This window comes from Triturus cristatus, chromosome 4_1, assembly GCF_964204655.1.
Source record: "Triturus cristatus chromosome 4_1, aTriCri1.1, whole genome shotgun sequence".
Taxonomy (NCBI): Eukaryota; Metazoa; Chordata; class Amphibia; order Caudata; family Salamandridae; genus Triturus; species Triturus cristatus.
In genome coordinates, this window is record NC_140585.1 from 616,623,700 (window position 1) to 616,643,310 (window position 19,611).

Here is a 19,611-nt window from a genome sequence, read left to right on the forward strand (position 1 = left end):
AATCCTGCGCCATGGTACGGGGTATTTACAACGTGACGCATCTGGGAGATGCGTCACGTTGTAAAGCCCTGTGCCACATGTAGGCGTTCCAGGGCAGGTGGGGGCGTTCCGGCGCAGGAACGCCTCCTAAAAGTGGCTGAGTGAAATCTACAATATTTCACTCAGTCACTTTTAGGCCCATGCTGCGTCAAAACCCTGCGCCTGCTTGAAGCAGGCGTAAGGATTGACGCAGCATTGTACAGATAGGGCCCCCCAGAGCATTGCTGGAGCTGCGTCGCGCTTGCGACGCAACTCCAGCAATGCGCCACTTTTACGGCACAGATGCGTCACGCATCTGGGCCGTTTTTGCCCCATGGTGCGCTGCATTATAAATGCGGCGCATCCATGGTGGCGCAGCTGTGGCGCATAATAACTGGCGCATCCCTGCTGATTTGCAGGGATGCGCCAGTTATTATAAATCTGCCCCAAGGACTTTTAAGGGGCATTTATTTAAACAAAGCATTTTGTACTCATAACTGAATTTCTTCAGCATATTTGCCAGGATCATCTGAAAACTATGCGGCTTCAATGTCACTAGTGGAAGGCTGTGAGAGGCCTTCTGCAAGTACCATGTTTTCGGTGATGAACTAGTTGTCATCACATACAAAAACGAAAAAAAGATCATTAATATCATCAGGCAATGTTGCACTCATTCTTCGGAAACTTCTTCTTAAATATATAGGGGCAGATTTATGTTGCACTTGCGCCACTTTTGCGCCACCGTTGCGTCACTTTTGTGACGCAGCAGCGGCGCAAATCCTGCGCCATGGTACGGGGTATTTACAACGTGACGCATCTGGGAGATGCGTCACGTTGTAAAGCCCTGTGCCACATGTAGGCGTTCCAGGGCAGGTGGGGGCGTTCCGGCGCAGGAACGCCTCCTAAAAGTGGCTGAGTGAAATCTACAATATTTCACTCAGTCACTTTTAGGCCCATGCTGCGTCAAAACCCTGCGCCTGCTTGAAGCAGGCGTAAGGATTGACGCAGCATTGTACAGATAGGGCCCCCCAGAGCATTGCTGGAGCTGCGTCGCGCTTGCGACGCAACTCCAGCAATGCGCCACTTTTACGGCACAGATGCGTCACGCATCTGGGCCGTTTTTGCCCCATGGTGCGCTGCATTATAAATGCGGCGCATCCATGGTGGCGCAGCTGTGGCGCATAATAACTGGCGCATCCCTGCTGATTTGCAGGGATGCGCCAGTTATTATAAATCTGCCCCAAGGACTTTTAAGGGGCATTTATTTAAACAAAGCATTTTGCCTCCCACGTAATAGGTTTGGTCTTTTCATGTTCATTTTTCTGGCCCAAATCCACTGAAAAAGGCATGGCAGTGCCAAACAGAAAAAAAGAAAAATTCCCAGAGTGTCTGGGCTACTGCTACTTCATCTTGCACAAACCCCCCTCCCTTTGGGATTTGCTTCTGTGAAGCACAATCAATGCCTAGCAGGCTGCCATAATGTGTCAGTGCACCTGGCATTCCATTTTCAGTGTGACCACATGTGAGAAAAATAACAAACCACGTGGGTGAAGAACTATTGATTTAGTAGACAATCTACCATCAGGTTGTCGAAGGACTGGCCTCCAACACTTTTGTGTTTTGCCCTCCCATTTGCCAAACCCAAACTGTTCCCCTCTGTGTTTTGTACATTAGTTCTCGGTTTTGTCTATATCAACATAGTAGACCAGGTTGTGGGCATAAAAACTCACTGAGAAATAAGAATACATCAAATTAGAAACTTCAGAGGAAATGGCATGCAAAGAAGGAAAACGAAGCATAACATTACCATCTTCATCAGTTCTTACAAAGAGAGGTTTACTTGTCTGAGGTCCGGTTCCAGCCGACGTGCTGGCACTGACAGCAACCCTGTAGTCACTGTACTTGCTGAGGCCACTTAGGACCACAAACAAGTAACTACTGTTTATGCTCCGAGAAATACCGTCAGTGCCCAGGCACGAAACAGTGAAGAACTGAATGACGCCATTGGGACAGGAAGGTGGAAAGTAAAACAGGCGAATCGAAGAGGAGCTTAGATTGCTGTAGGACAGGTTATGAGGAGAGTCGTCAGGAACTGCAGAAATAAAAATGGAAAAAAGGTATTCAGTGAAATATCTTTGGAGTGAGACACAGAAACCCATGGAGCCGCTGGCACGTTTCCCCTGTGTATTTCCAGCTGTGGTTATATGACATTCCTACACAAGTGATACTACAGAAAAAGAGTGGTTTTATACGGTCTGAGGGATATCACATTTCCCTGTTGTTTCTGTTGATTCTTTTTGCCAGTTTATGAAGCAAAGTGTGGTTAATGATGCAGATGTTTTATGGGGCTAGTGTTACCCCCTCGCAGCTAAGGGCCTTTTCATGCAGTGGGCTCACTTCAAGCAATTATTCTAGATATTGTATTTCTGGCAAATTCATTTCAGGGTCCAGAATCTGTACAGATGTGGAAAACATTTGGTCGAAAATCAGATGGTGAGGCACATTTAATGACATGCAGTTGAGTGGCTAATTATTTGCACAATATATTATTTACTAGTATGGGTGTTTTTGATTTGGTATTTACAAAGCGAAGCGGATAGACTCAAATGCTTTCCTTCCATTTCCTTGCGTATGATCAAGCCTTACCATCTTCGAGAGTGGTCATGTTCAGCACTTTGCTTATTTGGTTTCCGTTGCCATAGATGGTGCTGGCCGACACATCCACCGCGTACTGTGAGAACTTGCGAAGATCTGATAACACAACCGAGGAGTAGTTGCTAGTGACGTTTAGGACATGTGACTGATTCCAATATCGAACTGAGTAGAACAAAATGACTCCATTGGCGTGGACAGGTGGCTGCCAAGACACTTCCAGCTCAGTGGAATTAATGTGTCTATATGACAGATCATATGGTGGACTTCCTGGAGCTGGGGAAGCAGAAGAAGGTACAACATTATTATCTTGAAACAAGGCTTAGCAATTTCATGGATACAAGAATTTAGAGAGCACAGTGAGCGTCTTGTCAGTAGTTTTATTGTAAACCACCTGCAGTGCTGTACATTGTTGAGGTGAAATGCATCTGCTTTTTTGCTCGACATTAATGCCGATGCATTGACAATGTTTTCGACATGTTCCTACTTCACATAACACAGCCAGTACAGGGATCACTATACCCACATCCAACTTGGTTTCTACCCTAACACACCTACCAATATAGTTTATATAATATATAAACCAAAGCTATTTATTTCCACCCAGAGCTGCAACATCAAAGAGGATTGAAATTTCTTTAGAAAATTGTTGAGCAATCAGTGAGAGAGACACCCTTTGCCCCACCCCTTAGCATATACATTTTACCTCATGCAAGGCCTATTTCTGTTGTATAATTTCCCCATTGGAATATGCCTATTATCACAACTAAGGGGCTTATTATCAGTTTGTTGGTGTGGGAGCGGGACCCCCCTGCTCCCGCACTGAAAAACCCATATGTGCACTGACCACCAGATCACAACCCTTTTTGTCACTGGCGGGTGGTTCTTTGGCGGTCCCAAAGGCACCACACTGGGAACACCAAAGCAAGTTCCTACAGGGCGTGGACTGTTTAGTTCATGTCCTGCTGGACCTGGAGGTGCGTGCAGAGCATGCATCCCTGGCGCATTGGCAACCGGGGGCCCTGTGGGGCCCCCTTGTTTCCTCTCCACCACAGTTTTCATGGCAGGTTCACCGCCCTGAAAACGGAGGTGGAGAGGAAACTCGTAATAAGTTTGGTGGGGCTGCTGCAGCCCCGCCAAGCATATTGTGGCCTCAAGATCGCAGCAACACCACCAGAGATTGCGGATCTTTGGCAGCGGCAGCGGTCCATTTATGGTCTGACTACCCTACTTTTTATAGGGCGGTTGGACCACCGGTGCAGTGGTTTGGCACTCCATCGGACTGCCAAACGTATAATAAGGCCCTAAGAAATAATTCAGACCTGAACTGTCACAGCAAAGAATTAAGGTCACTTCCCAAATAAATGGAATTCAGTACTATGGATAAATGTTTATGAATATAAACTAATCATTTTTCTGATGAGTGTCTACTCACAGTTGAAAAAAATCAGTCTCATAGATCACTTACATGGCATATTAGAGACTTAGTGATATCTGCAGTGAAGCGACCAGCTCATAGATCACTGGCACCCATACAGCAGCTGGACCAATCACATTTCTGAGTTCAGTTCTTTAAATCACAGGACTGGCAATGGAAGAGGAGTGGAGCTCATCTGATCAGTGGCTTAATGTGTAAAATAAATAAATGTCAGTGCCCAAAGTTTTTCAACGATGCAGCCAGCGACCTACACCATGGGTGTGGCCAGCTGCCTCATGGACATCCGAAACCCTAAGTACCTGGTACACTGGGCCCTTAATATTAGTACTGAACTGCACATTCTTGGGGCCAAGTCAGTCACTTTCAACACTTTTCCCATACTTTCCTTGTTGTTTTGAAATGCAATACCTCTATATTGTGTGCTTAAGTTTACATTTCCCCTCTCTCTGTCTCCTTTTTTCCTGCTCCTTTCTATACTTTCTATTACAGGTACTTCTCCTCTCCTCCTTCTCTCCCCAACCCTCTTTGTGCACCCTTTTACTGTCATTACACCATTCTGATCCTTTCAATCACCCCTGATCTTCTCTTCTTTCTGCACTTCCTCCTTCGCTCCCCCACCCCTTTCTTCTCTCTCCCTCACAATCTTCCTGTCCTCGGTTTCTGCTTTGCCCTTCCTGTTGCTCCATCTGCCATAAATCCTATTTGCATGTCCTTTCCCTACAACCTCTTCTGTGTGCAGCCCTGTCTAGATAGCTTTCCTCTTCTCCTCCCTTACATGAAAATCCTCTCTCCTTCAAAATATGTCGCCTTGCAGTGACCATCTGCCTCCCTTTCTGTACTAATGATCCCCTTCCCCTCATTTTTCTGTGCATTTACCTAATCTTTTGTAATCATTTCCACTCTCCATCTCCAGCCATTAGCCCTTACTAGCTTCCCTCCCACCTTCTCCCTTTCCTTACTTCTTAACCTTTAATAGTACATACTGTTACCTAATTCAACATGCATTTTTAAGTGAGGGTTAAAGAAAATAAGGCTGAGTAGGCTCTGCTGAGATTACAATCATTGACAGGCAATTGCATAGCATCCTCAGAAGCAGGCACCTTAACCCATCATGCTGTTGGATCAAATCTACTGACAAGGAAGCAGAGTTCCAAAACAAAACTCACCAAGGTGTATTTTTACATCAGAGTCTAATCAAGAACAGGTAGGTAATTTAGAACCTGTAGTTGTTTCTGTTCATGGCAGCATTCAGCAGCCTTTCCCTTCCCTCAACAAACAATATTAAATACCCATCCCAAAACACTGCTGGCAAAGAATTGCCCACTGCAAATGTAGTAAAATAATCCCAAAGCAGAACCTGTCAGCATGGATTAATATTTTAGAATGATGTTCATTTAGATTCTTCTTGCAACTTCCAATATCCCAAATAGGACACATTTAACAGAAAATGCAAAGGTCAGCACATGTACAAAACCTTTTAGTCAGTAACATAACCCCAAGATACAGGATCCCCCAGGATAATGTTGTAAAGGCGCCGCAGTCTCTATACTCACATTTATTCATAGACTTTAGGTTGCCTGGGGGCGGGGGTTCCACCGCAGGGACTTGTGTTACGCCCCGGGTTTGAGTGTTAGGTGGGCCTAACTGCTTCAGCTAAGCAGAGTCACTCTGTAAACATCCATTTGGTCAAAGATTAAACGCTCAAACCAAATATAATGAAATACTCATGCATGTCAATTATGTAGTGCAGCGGGTACCCTCAGTAGGGTGGAGTTTTGGACCAGGTGCAATGCACACCTGGGCAGGCAGTCTTTCTTAAGTAGCTGCCTGGCCTGCTTTTGTCACCAGGCGTGGCACACAACTGCTTTTATAACAGTTGTAAATTGTACTCCTGCTGCAATGCTTTTTATTAAATTACTGGTTGCCTGCCTGTTTGAGTGAAGCTGCTTTTATTGTGCCTACATTGTTGCCTCCATAGGCTACCTGCATTTTTTACACAGAAGACAGCTGAGGAAATTTAATACAAAAGCACAGCTGTTGATACCGCTAGTGTCCAGTGCGTTGATCGGGACTGATGCCTTTGGGAGTGGCAAGAAGAGTGCTGGTCCCCACGCCTACCAAAATAAGTGCCGGCGGTGCCCAGCGCAAACCATGTGCAAAAGTAAGTACTGCGTTCACTGATCTAATAGATATGATGGTTTCCATCAGAAAAGAATGCCAATTCTCAACGCTTTAGTGGACGGAGAATTGTGATTTTATCAGAGACAAGACGGCTAGCATTATCTATGAACTTTTATTCACTACCTCCAAGCAGGAAACACTTCACATTTTCAAAAGTCGAACATTATATGACTCATAAAGAACTTTAGATCATTTGGTTCATATAAACCCACAACATTCTATCTTCTCCCTCTTTTAGCGCTGATCTCCATTCATCCAGTCTGTATCTGTCTCTGTAGTGTCCAATGCTCGTCTTTAAACATCTGCAAATAATACAATAGTTATCTTTATAGACAACATTTTTTCCCCCTGTAAAATACATTTTACATAAAACTTCAAAGTTCCATGTCTATTTTTTGATTTTTCTAAATGTGAATTGTGCTACGTTCTGACCTCCTAAAACCAAATATCTCTTTCCTTCCCTCCCCTTCCATATCCACCTTTTAATACCTGGGAAGGGAGGGAGGGATACTGCTAGGCCCCGTATCTTTCATAAAATCATGATTCTCTGTCCAATAAAGCTTTGAGAATCCGCATTTTATGGCAAGACATGGGGCTAGCATTATGCATGTTCAAAACATCTAAAAGTGAGTCGCCAAACATGCTCTACAGGTTTAAAACAGAATTTCCTGAAAACCTCAGCATTTGACTAATCCACTGCTTTCATCACTTCCTCTAACCTAGCTCCTTCTGAATAAACTCTTTAAGCCATAGCTCCCCTCACAGAATGCGATTTAAATCTTTCTATGTCAACACCAGACTCCTTCACCACTTCTTTCACCCATCTACCAATAGTAACTACTGAAACTGCTTTAAAAAATTACTTCATAGATGAAATCAATAACTGATTCACATCATCACTTCTGAATTCAAGTACTCTTGATTCATACTCTTCCAAACACTCAATGACAAAAGAGTTTGGTTATCCTTCAAACCTTGGGTAAAAAATTTGAATCTGAAATGGTCTTAGATCTTCTCTAAATCTCAAAAATACTACTTCCGGTTGATAAAATCTACTGGAAATATCTAAAGCTTGAACATCAGAAACCCATCTAAAAGAAATGAGACAAAGTAAAGTAGCTAATTTCCATGTCAACGCTCTTAAGGTAAATACTTAGGGCCAGATTACATGCCAAGCCCGTGGTGGCAGTCTGAAATCCATAGCACTGCAGGACCACCTGCAGTATTATGATTGCAGCGGTCAAACAGCCAGGGATTCAGGATCCTGCGTCGTTCGTGCAGAAGTCAGATGCAAAAATATGCTGGAGGTGCCGCAGCGGCACCGCTGAGCATAATTCAAGCTTCTTCACCACCACCCTTTTTATGACCAACAACACAAGTACCCCGGCACTCAAAAGTGATATCCCTTTTCCCTTATGTCCAACCTTAAAAAGCAAAACCACATTCCGTTTTCTCAATATATCACTGATAACAAGCAAAGATGGATTCGTACAAAAAATTTGTTTTTTAATTTAAGCGAAACATTAAGTTTAAGCAAAACATTAGAACATCATAATTTTCAAACAAAGACCATAAAGACCCCTCATTCTTCAAGAGGCATAACAATTGAAAGGATAACTGTAAAATAATCCATCTTTGCTTGTTATCAGTGATATATTGAGAAAACGGAATGTGGTTTTGCTTATTAAGGTTGGACATAAGGGAAAAGGGATATCACTTTTGAGTGCCGGGGTACTTGTACTGTTTATTGTATTATACAGTAACTGTTATACAGGATCTGTGTGTTCATGCACCCAAGGTAGTAGGGTGCATTTGTAACCCTGAGTGGCACCATAATCAATTTGCTTTATTTTCATCTGCTATCAAGAAAATCAAGAGTACTACTTTGACTGCCCAGTCCGATTATATATTGTTTTCTGATGTGCGATCTGTTAGACTCTACTACCGCTCCTTTGTATTTACCCTTCTTATGGCGGTGAGCCCACCATGAAAAGGGTGGCAGTGAAGCAACTGACGGGGCCTGATACCTCGGGACCTAGGGGGATTCATGCGGGGGACACATGTAGTGCCCCCCCTTGATTTGCACTCCCAGTTCCTGCATGGTGTGGTATGAATGCCACACTGTGCAAGACGGTGCAGGTGGTGCTCTGAGAGCGTCAGTCTGCATGCTAAGCTCGTCTATTAGCCTACCAGACCAGGCCTCTCTCAGACTGCCAGAGGATCGCCCACCAGACCAGGAATAAACTCCTGACCTGGCGGGCACCACGGGTTTGGCGGGCCTACAGTGGATGGCGCTTTGCGCCATCTGCAGTCGGACCACCCAACTCGTAATCAGGCCCATATTTATTGGTCAAGACTTGAACATCTTTAAAACAAATTGACATCCCAAACACTTTCAAAACATGACCTAGGAGGCCTCTTCAGATTAATCACTTTCAGAATTCTACAAATCAATAGACTTTTCACAATCAATAAGCTATTTAACAAAGAATGACCTGCTGCAATTGCTGGTCTGTTATAATTAACAGTACTATATGAAAATCCTTTGGAAAAGAAATTTGCCAACATTTTTGAAACCTCTACTTCATCAGCCTCTATCGGCTCCAACTCCTTCTCCAAGCACCAATGTGCCCAAGACATTCCATGCCCCCTTATATCTTTTCCTAGTTCCTGGCACCTATGAATCATTGAGAAGTTTAGAAATGTACCCTGAAAGTCCAACATATCTTCCTTATCTCCTGATATCTTCCAAACTAGAAGGTTGAGCATACCCAATTTTACCAAAGGATGCTCCTCCCCTCCTACACTTTCCAACACTCACAAGATCGAATTAAATAAGGTACTTCCACTGCCAACTCCATCTCCGATGGGAACCAAATCTGAGTCACCCAAAAAGGCATTACTAAAACTATTTGGCATTTCAGTCTTCTCAACTGAACCAGCACTATCTGAATCAGCGCAATATGTGGAAAAGCATCACCCCAGATTCACCCAACACTGAGTAAATGCATCCATCGTCATAGTTCCCAGATCCAGATGGCAACTGAAATACGTCTACTTCTGAAATGTCAAGTGAGACACAAACAAATGCAACTTTATTGGTCCCAGATATGACTCTATTTTTTGGAAAAAACACTCCCATAACTTCCAATCAGATCAGTGTCATGATATCGATGCAACAAATATCGAGAAACACTAATATTGAAAATTAAATATCGAGAACAAAAATATCGATTCCGTAAACATAACTGTAAAAATCACTAATATCAAGCAAACAAATATCATTAACAAAACTATTGTGTTTTATATATACAACAATAAACTCCAGATTTGTAATGTGCGCCTTATCACCCCAAAGGCTATTCAGGCACTGTTGCCCAAAGTCACATGATGCTGAGCTGAGCTGCCGCTGGGGATTGAACCACAAGCCCTGCACTCCATAGTTAGCCGCTCAGGCCGCTGCGCCACACAAACACAAATATCAGTACATAAAAATGAACATATACCATGTCAAAAATATCGACAACAAAATTATCATCAAAATAACAAAGAAATTGAATAAAAAATACCAAAAACCCTATCTTTACATATACCAGTTACTTGAAATAAATCCTAATCTTACGATAAACATCTATAATTAAATTAGAATATATTCCTATAAAAATGGCGCAACCATAAACTATAAATTAATACACCTAAAACATTATAATTAACTTTAAAAATGTAAATAAAAATAACAAAAAATATCAAAACAACCAATCTAAACCAATTTGAGGAAGGTGTTGGACACTAAAGGGGTCAAATTCACTACTTCCACTCCAATGTAATTCAATTTCAGGAAGGTGTTGGGCACTAAAGGGGTGACACCTATTATTCTGACTCCAATATAAACCAACTTGGGGAAGTTGTTGGCCACTAAAGGGGTGACATTTGCTATTCCCACTCCATCTAAACCAATCTAGAAAAGTTGCTGGACACTAAAGGGGTGAAATTTACTGTTCCGAATCCAATCTAAACCAACTTGTAAAAGGTTTTGGGCACTAAAACGGTGAAACTTATTATTCCCACTCCAATATAAATAAACTGAGGGAAAATGCTGGACAGTAAAGGGGTGGAACCTATTATTCCCACTCAAATATAAACCAACTCAGGGAAGGCGTTGGACACTAAAGGGGTAGCATTTAATATTCTCACTCCAATCTATACCAATTTGGTAAAGGTGCTAGACACTAAAAGGGTGAAACCTGCTATTCCCACTCCAATATAAACCAACTCCGCGAAGGTTTTGGACACTAAAGTGGCAACATTTATTATTCCCACCCCAAAACAAACAAACTTGTGGAACGTATGAACACTAAAGGGGTGACATTTACTATTTCCACTTCAATATAAACAAACTCAGGGAAAATGTTAGACACTAAAGGGGTGATGTTCACTATTCCCACTCCAATCTACGCAAACGTAGGGAAGGTGTTAAAAATATAAAAATACAAATCAACTGACTCCAGCTCAAAGTTAAACTTTTTGCCTATAACATTATATTTAAAAAATACAAAATACAAAATTAATACAACACATAAACCCAAAAGTCAATTATATTTTTTTCTAAAATGTTAGAACACACTAAGTTATACAACCATTATTTATATAAAAAATAAATTGAATAATAAAAACAAAAATTGAGTAATTGAGGGGCTGATTATGATGACGGTGAGACTGCCACTGACAGCCTGCCAGTGGCGGTCTCACCACCATTGTAAGCATGCTTTCCTCCCACCACATTAGGATGGTGGGCGGAGGTGTGGCAGTCGGAGAGACCGACCGGCATGGATCCAACAGGCTCATGAAAAGACTGGCAGAAAGGAACATTGGGAGCCCATAGCGGGCCCCCCATTCCCCCTAGCCCTCAGTGTTGGGTTTTGGGGAGCATCTATGGTACCCTCCTACATATCCCTGCACCATATGGCAGGCAGCACATGATGCCTGCCACAGAGTGCAGGCATATGCACAATGTGCGTTTTTTGGAGTGCGGCGTGTGCTGCAGCCAGAATCACACGTCGCAATACAAAAAATACTCTTTTGGACCGCCTTGAATGCGGCCGCATTGCAATGCAGGGTGTGGGACCGCCGACAGCTCATTGGGCGGTCCCATTCCAATATGTTACGCCCAACCGCCATCATCATCAGTACCAACATTTCCAAAATTGTAATTCATATTTTATACCAATCATACATTTTTGAAAATTGCATCTAAAGTTTTTTACAAATAACTAAATTTCCTAAAACATTTTATCGTTTATTTTTACGTTTAACATTATAACAATTTTTACTTTTTTTCTTCCTTACAATTTTTTATACAATTATAATAATTTCATACAACAAAGATAATATGTTTAATGTAAACATATGAATAAATAAAAAGATAACATTTTATAGGCATTTTCTAAAATATGTTTAACATCTGTTAACATAACTTTAAAAAACATTAAAATACATCTAACGTCACATACAATTTAAAAATACAACAAATAAGATATAATAAAATAAAATTTTAAATTACTAAAACAATTTGCATGTCTAAACATTATTAACTATCACAAGTTATAACACACGTTTTTGAAAAATCGCCCCATCATTATCCTCTATTAACCCAGCATCCCACTACTAAAAATAAATTCAGTAATTAAAAACAAATTAAACAGTTAAACATTATAAATAATAACAATTTGGATAAAAAAAATTGTAAAATAATAAAGTATTAAAAAATATAGACACATAGAAGAAAAAAGAATACAACACATTCTAATTTACACTAAAAAATGATATTATATCCAAAGATATTTACTATATCAATATTTTTAACTTTGCTATTAAAAACAACAATTAAAACGATTTTTTTGACATCAATATTCATGTCCACAATATATATCTGATATTTATCTGATATTTTCACCAAACGTCCTTCCAAACGCTGCAATCCCCCAAATTGAGAGAATTCCAATCCGCAACAAGAGTCTCCTTTCCTGAAACATACTGAGCTATTACATACCTCCTGTGCCCCTGACAAAACTCCCATACCTCTATCAACAGTTTCCTCCTAACCTGTATTTGTAAGTTACTGCAATTACATTATCCATTCTCAGTAACCATGAAATGCCTTTCACCTGATCCTTGAAACTGCAGAGTGCAAACAGACCAGCAGCAATTTCTTTTGAATTTGTAGGATCCTTCCTTTCCTTCTAGTTACATCGTCCGCATCCTAAGTTGCATGTACCTGACTCTATCACATTATCTGTCAATGTACCAAAAACTGCTCGTCCTTTCCAAACCTTCAGATTTTCCATCCACCAGGCTAACTCCTCACTCACTTCCTCGATCATTTCTAGTTTGTCTCCATACCAAAGACCCTTTAACAAACCCGATGCTTTTAGGTGTTGCAAAGCCCTGTAATATAAAGGACCTGGAAAGACTGCCTGTATTTATGATAAAAGGAGTCCTACAACACAAGCCAGTTCCCGCAAGGTCACTTCCCTCCTTTTCCCTAAAGGACCTACCCCTCTCTTGATCATTTTTATCTTCCTGTCTGGAAAATGAAACTATACCTATGCCATGTCTATCTTGAAACCCAAAAAATGCACTGACTGATGAGGTTGTAATGATGATTTCTCCTGATTGATAATGAATCACAATCATTCTAAAAGATCCTTTACTAACAACAGATGACTCTTTTAAACCTCCTCTTCCTGACTCATGACAAGTATGTCATCTAACTACACAATCATTTTCATACCTTGCTGAACTGGTACAACTGCATTAAAGATATCTCTGACTCCCGTTGTTTATGGGAACTGTAAATGAGGCATCTTTGAGATTCAATTGTATCATCCAATCCAACTCTTGCAAAATGTTTGACATGTGAATTTCCTTCAATTTGAAATGGCAATAAATTACAAAATGATTCAAAGATCTCAAATGTATTACTGGTCTCCATCCCTTGTCTTTTTTCATCACCTGAAATAACGTACTTAAGAAGCCTTTCTCCCTTTCATTTATCTTTATTATGGCTTCTAGCATCGCCTGGATCTCCTCTGCTACCACCTCTCTCAGGTCTTGATTGTAAACCAACTTTCTTGGTTCTCTTACCTGATATGGATCCTCCTCGAATTCTATATCCTTAAACCGCTGCAGTCACCCAAGGATCCTGAGTTATTAGCCTCCATTTCTTTGCAAACTGTCTTAGGGCCTGATACTACCGGATCAGGAGTTTATTCCTGGTCTGGCGGGCGGTCCTGCAGCAGTCTAACAGCAGCATGCAGATTGCCACTCTCAGAGAGCAGGCTACACTTTACTGCAGAGTGTGGCATATATGCCACACCTTGCAGGAACTGAGGGTGTAAATCAAGGGGGGCACAACAAGTGCCCCCCGCATGCACACTTTGGAACCTGAGGCCTTATTTGCCTCACGACCTCCCATTTGATAGTGGGCTCTTGGTCATAAAAAGGGTGGTGGTGAGGCAACTCAAAATATGCTCGGTGATGCCACTGCAGCTCCACCAGCAAATTTCTACCTCTGACCGCTGCGTGAATGCTGCAGGATCCTCACTCCCTGATGGTCATGTGGTCCTGTGGCAGTCCGACCGCCACAGTCGTAATACTGCGGGCGGTCCTGCAGTGCTGCAGTGGTCAGACTGCCACCACGGGTTTGGCGGTCCTATGGAGCACCGAGCTCGTAATCAGGCCTTTCATCTGCCCCCCCCTACTTTTACATGGGTAAAAGCAGTCATAGTGCTCATACCCACCCTCTGTTGAAGAGGATTGTTGTCCTCTTCCCCTGGAGCCTCTCGATCTGCCACATCTATTACTTCTGGTGAGATAAAAAAAACCTGTGGAATAAGACCCTGTAACTGTTTCTTTCCCTTGATTGTACTGGGACTTATAAACTCCACGGTGGAAAGGTTGCCCTCGCCTTCCAGCCCATCCATATACAGAATTTCTGTTCAATACTCTGCGCATTGAAGTTTGAGCCTTATCTAATATGTAGACACATATTTATTAAGGGATTTAACCATCCCTTCACCAAAGAAAAGTCCTTAGCCTCTTTTGAGGACTCCGTCCATGCTAAATTGCTCAATTTTGGACTTATACGCATCAAAACGGACTTCTTTCTTTCGGTAATCAGACACACTTTTGTGTTTCCTAACAAAACAAAAAGCTTCTGACTCCAACCTCTCAAAAGTTCAATATTTATATAATTACTTTTCATATAAATTCCTTCCACTATATCAAATATTCTTGCTGACGAACCTAAAACATCCAGTAATTTTTCCTCACATTGTTTTAGGGCTCTCTCCAACCCTTTTCTGGGATCTCTTCCTAGTTTAAACTGGTAACTAATCAACTCAGGGTCTAAATTCTGAGTCATAGACTCCTTTTCCCCAACAACTGGTCTAGAGAACTCTGCTCTCATCATATTTGTTTCTTCCCTTTCTATATGTCTCGGATGGTGCACGTCTTTTGGGTCAAACAATTTCGCACCTAATGGATCCTTAACTATTTTCTTAGACTCTACCATAATCTCCTCGAAATTTCCACATTGAATTTTGAGCCTTATTCAAGGCAATAAATGTAGACACATACTTACTAAGGGATTTAACCATCCCATTCACCAAAGAAATGGCCTTAGCCTCTTTTCGGGACTCTTCCCATACTAGATTGCCCAATTTTGGACTTATGCGCATCAAAACTGACTCTCTTCTCTCAGTGATCAGACTCTCATTTGCGTTTCCTAAAAAAACAAAAAGCTTCTGACTACAACCTCTCAAAAGTGCAATGATTATATAATTTCCTTTTATATATGTTTCATCCACTAGATCAAACATTCTTGCTGACTGACCTAAAACATCCAGTAATGTATACTCACGTTGTTTTAGGGCTCGCCCAACCCTCTTCTTAGTTTAAACATGTAAATAATTTTCTCAGGGCCTACATTCTGAGTCATTGACGCCCATTAGTATAGCGGGCAGATCGCCATCGCCCGTATGGCGGTGGCGATCCACTTGCTAAAAAACACCGCCCGCTTCAAAATTCCCCCTCACCACATTACCATGGCGGGGGAGACCCCGGCGGACGAAAAGACCATCTGCCGGTTTTCCACCCGGTCGCAGAATCGACCAGGTGGAAAAGCAGCTAACATGGTGGCGGTGTCAGGGAGACACCGCCATCCATATTAGCATACATGCGGAGATGTGCCTTTCCGTGGCGTCAACGCTGCCACGGAAAGGCAGGCGGTTTTTGCCACTGGGGGCCCGTAGCGGGGCCCCAGGGATTCTGGGGGGTGGGAGGTGCACATGGGGGTACCTATGGTACCCCCCTGCAGTTCCATGCACAACATGGCAGGCACCGCGCAGTGCCTGCCACGTTGTGCATGGAAGTGCATGACATGCCTTCCTGGCATTGCGGCGGGCTGTGCTGAGAGCACCGCCCGCCGCAATGTTAGGAATGCAGGATGCACCCACCAGTGTGGCGGGCGCATCCTAATTGCCCCCACGGGACCCCCGCCCTTATGGCGGGCTGTCCCTCTTCACGTCAGGATGGCGGGCGGACAAAGTCCGCCCACCATCCTAATGATGCCCATAGTCTCCTTTTCCCCTACAACTGGACTAGAGAACTCTGCTCTCATCATATTTCTTTCTTCTCTTTCTAGAGATCTTATGATTCTCTGCTTAATATTGTCCGACACATTTTTAATGGCCACCAGTCTGATCTTCTTGGATGAAACACGTCTTTTGGGGCATATTTACCCTTACTTTAACGTGTACACTCAGATTTGAAAGATGCGTTTCCAAACAATGCTGAATAAATGTCTTGTCCCCAAAGTCTTGAATTCAGAGCAATTTCTTAAGTATTTACTTGGCGAAATTGCCTCAAACTCCATCTACTTACCTGGTAATCAACATATTAGACTTTTATACAATTGTGTTAATATTTTTTTATCTCATCTACTATAACATATTAACAATATACTAATCAAACTTTAAGCATCCAATCACATAAAATAATCCGTAAATTTGATTGAAACCCAACTTCACACATCTAATCGACAAACAATTTATCTACTTAATTAATCTCCCAGGTAAATCTGGATAGACCTATCTGCTCAGAAGCAGAAAACAAAAGAGGGAGAAGATAAAACGTGGGTTTTTATGGACTAAAGTTTCTAAAGTTCTTTATGAGTCATGCAATTCTCTTTTGTTTTTACTTTGAAGTGTTTGCTGCTTGGAAGTAGTGAAAAAAATGTAATGCATAATGCTAGCCTCCTGCCATAAAATCCTTGTTATGAAATGGCCATGTCATAATTACGAATATGCAGTAGAACAAAGAAAAAAGGTTGCCCGCTAAGAAAATGTTCATAGGAGACGGATGCAGTCAAAACTTGTACAATACCACGTACTGAAATTATAACAATAAAATTACAAAAATGCAAAAGGAACCCAAAATGTGCATTTATTAAGAAACTTAGCAGTAGCAATAGCAAATAAATTTATTTTGGAAATATATAAAAATAGCCTTATAAACCCATTCTAGTGCACGTAGGTATCATATATGCTGAATATCAGTTGTCCTAAACAGCACTAACGAAAATCTTCTACATTAATATTTGTACTTATGATATTGTTGCATATGCTGTATGATCCCAAAAAATTCACCTACCAGTTTCTAAAGTTCTTACAGGCAATGCAGACGTTGATTGATTTCCGTGTCCTATTCTTGTATAGGCTCTTACTGAAATGTTGTACAGTGTATATGGTTTAAGATAACTTAAAGTCATGGTTGTTGCAGAAGTGTTCTCGGCATGTAAGCCAGATGAGTTCCTATACAGCACTTCATAATGAGTGACTATGCCATTCGGCTCACTCGGGGCAGCCCATTCAAGACTGACGCTTCTTGCAGTAATCCCTATCAGCATTAGATTCTGGGGAGGAGAGCCAGGTTCTAAAAAGAAGAAAACCATGAAATAGTGAAAATTACTTTTTTTAACTCTAAATATATTCCCAAGAATTTCTATAATATAGAAACACAAAATAAGAAACCAAGCAAAGAAATACATTCAGCTGTTTAGCCAGAGTGGAAATTGTAGAGTTTCTTGAATTTATAAAACATGTGAAGGCAAACTCCCCACTTTATGTAATGGGTGAATTAGTAGAAACAATCCGTGGAACAACTATTTTGAAGTGGAAGCGGTGTGTTTTTTGCAAATTCTATTCATGCTTTTGAATTTAGCTTCCAACACTGATGACTTTGGCAATGTGGACAAATTATCATTGGCAACTGACCAAAAACGTCAATTTGCTGCACAAGATTCAGTAATCCATCCTTGAATGATAAAACTGTTTGGTTGCTAATGGCTAAGCTGGATGTTATTTTTTTTTGTTTCATAACGTTTTTATTGGCATTTATAAAGGACACATAGTGTATTACATGATACAGCAGCCTGCATATGGCTCAATATAATACTGATTCAGGTCGCGTAAGAAGAGAACATTAATTTTCAGCGCCATAACTTATCTCACGCCCGGCTAACCCTGCGGGTTTGAAATCACCAACGATACTCCATGCCGCAGTCATGACAGCCTCCCTAATAATGGCACCTCTGCGCTGCATCACTATGGCGTTGTTATATCAATTTGCTGTGTATCATAACTCGCAGATTAACAAAAAGAAATCCATCAACGTGGAGGGGGGAAGGGTAAGCAGGGGTAGTGGGGAATGGTGAGTAAAAGCGGCGGGGGAGAGGTGGTAGTTCCCTACTACCGCTATCTAGAACCACTGTAATACCAGGGAGTGTCGCTGCAGCTAAACCAGACATCGCCTCTGGTAAAATGTGTAGTAAGGCTAGGGGCAGTAACAATGGCTCAAGCGTCGGGAGCAAAGTCGTCCAAGTCAGGAAGAGTGTCTGTGGGCGGCATATGATGTATGCGATCTGTAGGGTTCCAGAAATCCCCTGCGTCGGTGGAGCAAACTACATCATCAAACAACTGCAGGGCTCGGAGTCTAGGTGGCTGCAGTCTAGCGTGTTCCATTCGCCCCAAGTGGTCAATCAAAGGCTTCCAAAGTTTCCGAAATTTAGTATCCCGGAGTTGAAGACGTGCCGTGAGCAGCTCCATCGCTACCACATGCCACAAGCGTGTAAACCACATGTTTATGGAGGGTGTTTCTGCTTTCTTCCAATAAAGAGCAACAGTTTGCTTTGCAGCTCCCAGCATGTGGAGACTAAGATGCCGATCCCGACACGTCATAGCTCTCAGATTCACCGGTCTAAGGCCCAGAACGATTGTGAGCGGGTCCTCGGGCAGCGGGTATCCCAGCACCCGTTTAATATGGCTAAGGACCTCTTTCCAATAGGTAGTCAGGAGAGGGCACGTCCACCAAATATAAATAAAATCCCCCGATGCCTGAGCGCAGCGCCAACATATGGGGGAGGTATTAGGAAACATTTGTTGGAGTCGAGCAGGGGTATAGTACCATTGAGTTATTACTTTGTAGGCAGATTCCTGTTGGGGAGTGCTATGTAGGGTTTTGGGGATATCTCGCCTGAGCCGCGCCCACTGAGAAGGGGTAACGTCAGAACCGGAGAGGGACTGCCACCTCTGTTGATAAGGATGAGCATCCAAACGCTGTGAACGCTGGAGCACGTGGTTTATGTGAGAAACTAGCCCCTTATAAGTGCCGAAGGTACGCGCCAACCGCTCGAACGGCGTGAAAGGCCGCGTAGCCGCCCGTGCCCAAGAGCAGCCCTGTATCCAGTGCCGAAGCTGGATATATTGAAATCTGTCCTTCTCTGTTAAACAAAATTCTTGCTTGCATTGAGCAAAAGTTTTGAAATCATCTCCCAGAAATAAATCCTGTATCGTTCTACATCCGGTTTCTGTCCAATTTGAAAAGTAAGGCGGGCGACACGCAGGGGGGAACTGCGGGTTGCGAGCAATTGGAGTAGGTGGGGACGGAAAGGAGGTAAGGCCCCTGCGGATTGCCACTTTGTCCCAAATCCCAAGCACCGTTTTAGTAGGAGCTGCCAGGTAGGCGCTGCGGTGACGCACCTCCCTAGGTAGCCAAGCGTGGTCCCACAGTGGGCGACAGGTGACCGCCCGATCCATATGAAACCACACCGTCTCGCTCTCCCATGCTCCCCACTCCAGGATAAAGGGGAGGTGTGACGCCGAATAGTATTCGATCAGATTGGGGCAAGGGAGTCCGCCCCTGTCCCGAGGGAGCATTACAATTTTATTAGAGAACCGTGGCTTCCAGGCACAGGCGTCCAGGGC

The 19,611-nt window shown here is 42.5% G+C and overlaps 1 protein-coding gene across 1 annotated transcript in view; it reads right to left on the reverse strand.

The window, feature by feature from the left end:
- The window catches only part of PTPRQ (protein tyrosine phosphatase receptor type Q), a 1,724,016-nt gene that overhangs the window by 864,650 nt on the left and 839,755 nt on the right, over positions 1-19,611 (reverse strand). The window contains exons 32-34 of the mRNA XM_085652983.1: positions 17,000-17,281; positions 2,665-2,946; positions 1,826-2,110 (exon numbers count right to left, since the gene is read on the reverse strand). Coding sequence (XP_085509109.1) covers positions 1,826-2,110; positions 2,665-2,946; positions 17,000-17,281 — 849 coding nt within the window. The remainder of the gene's footprint in view (positions 1-1,825; positions 2,111-2,664; positions 2,947-16,999; positions 17,282-19,611) is intronic.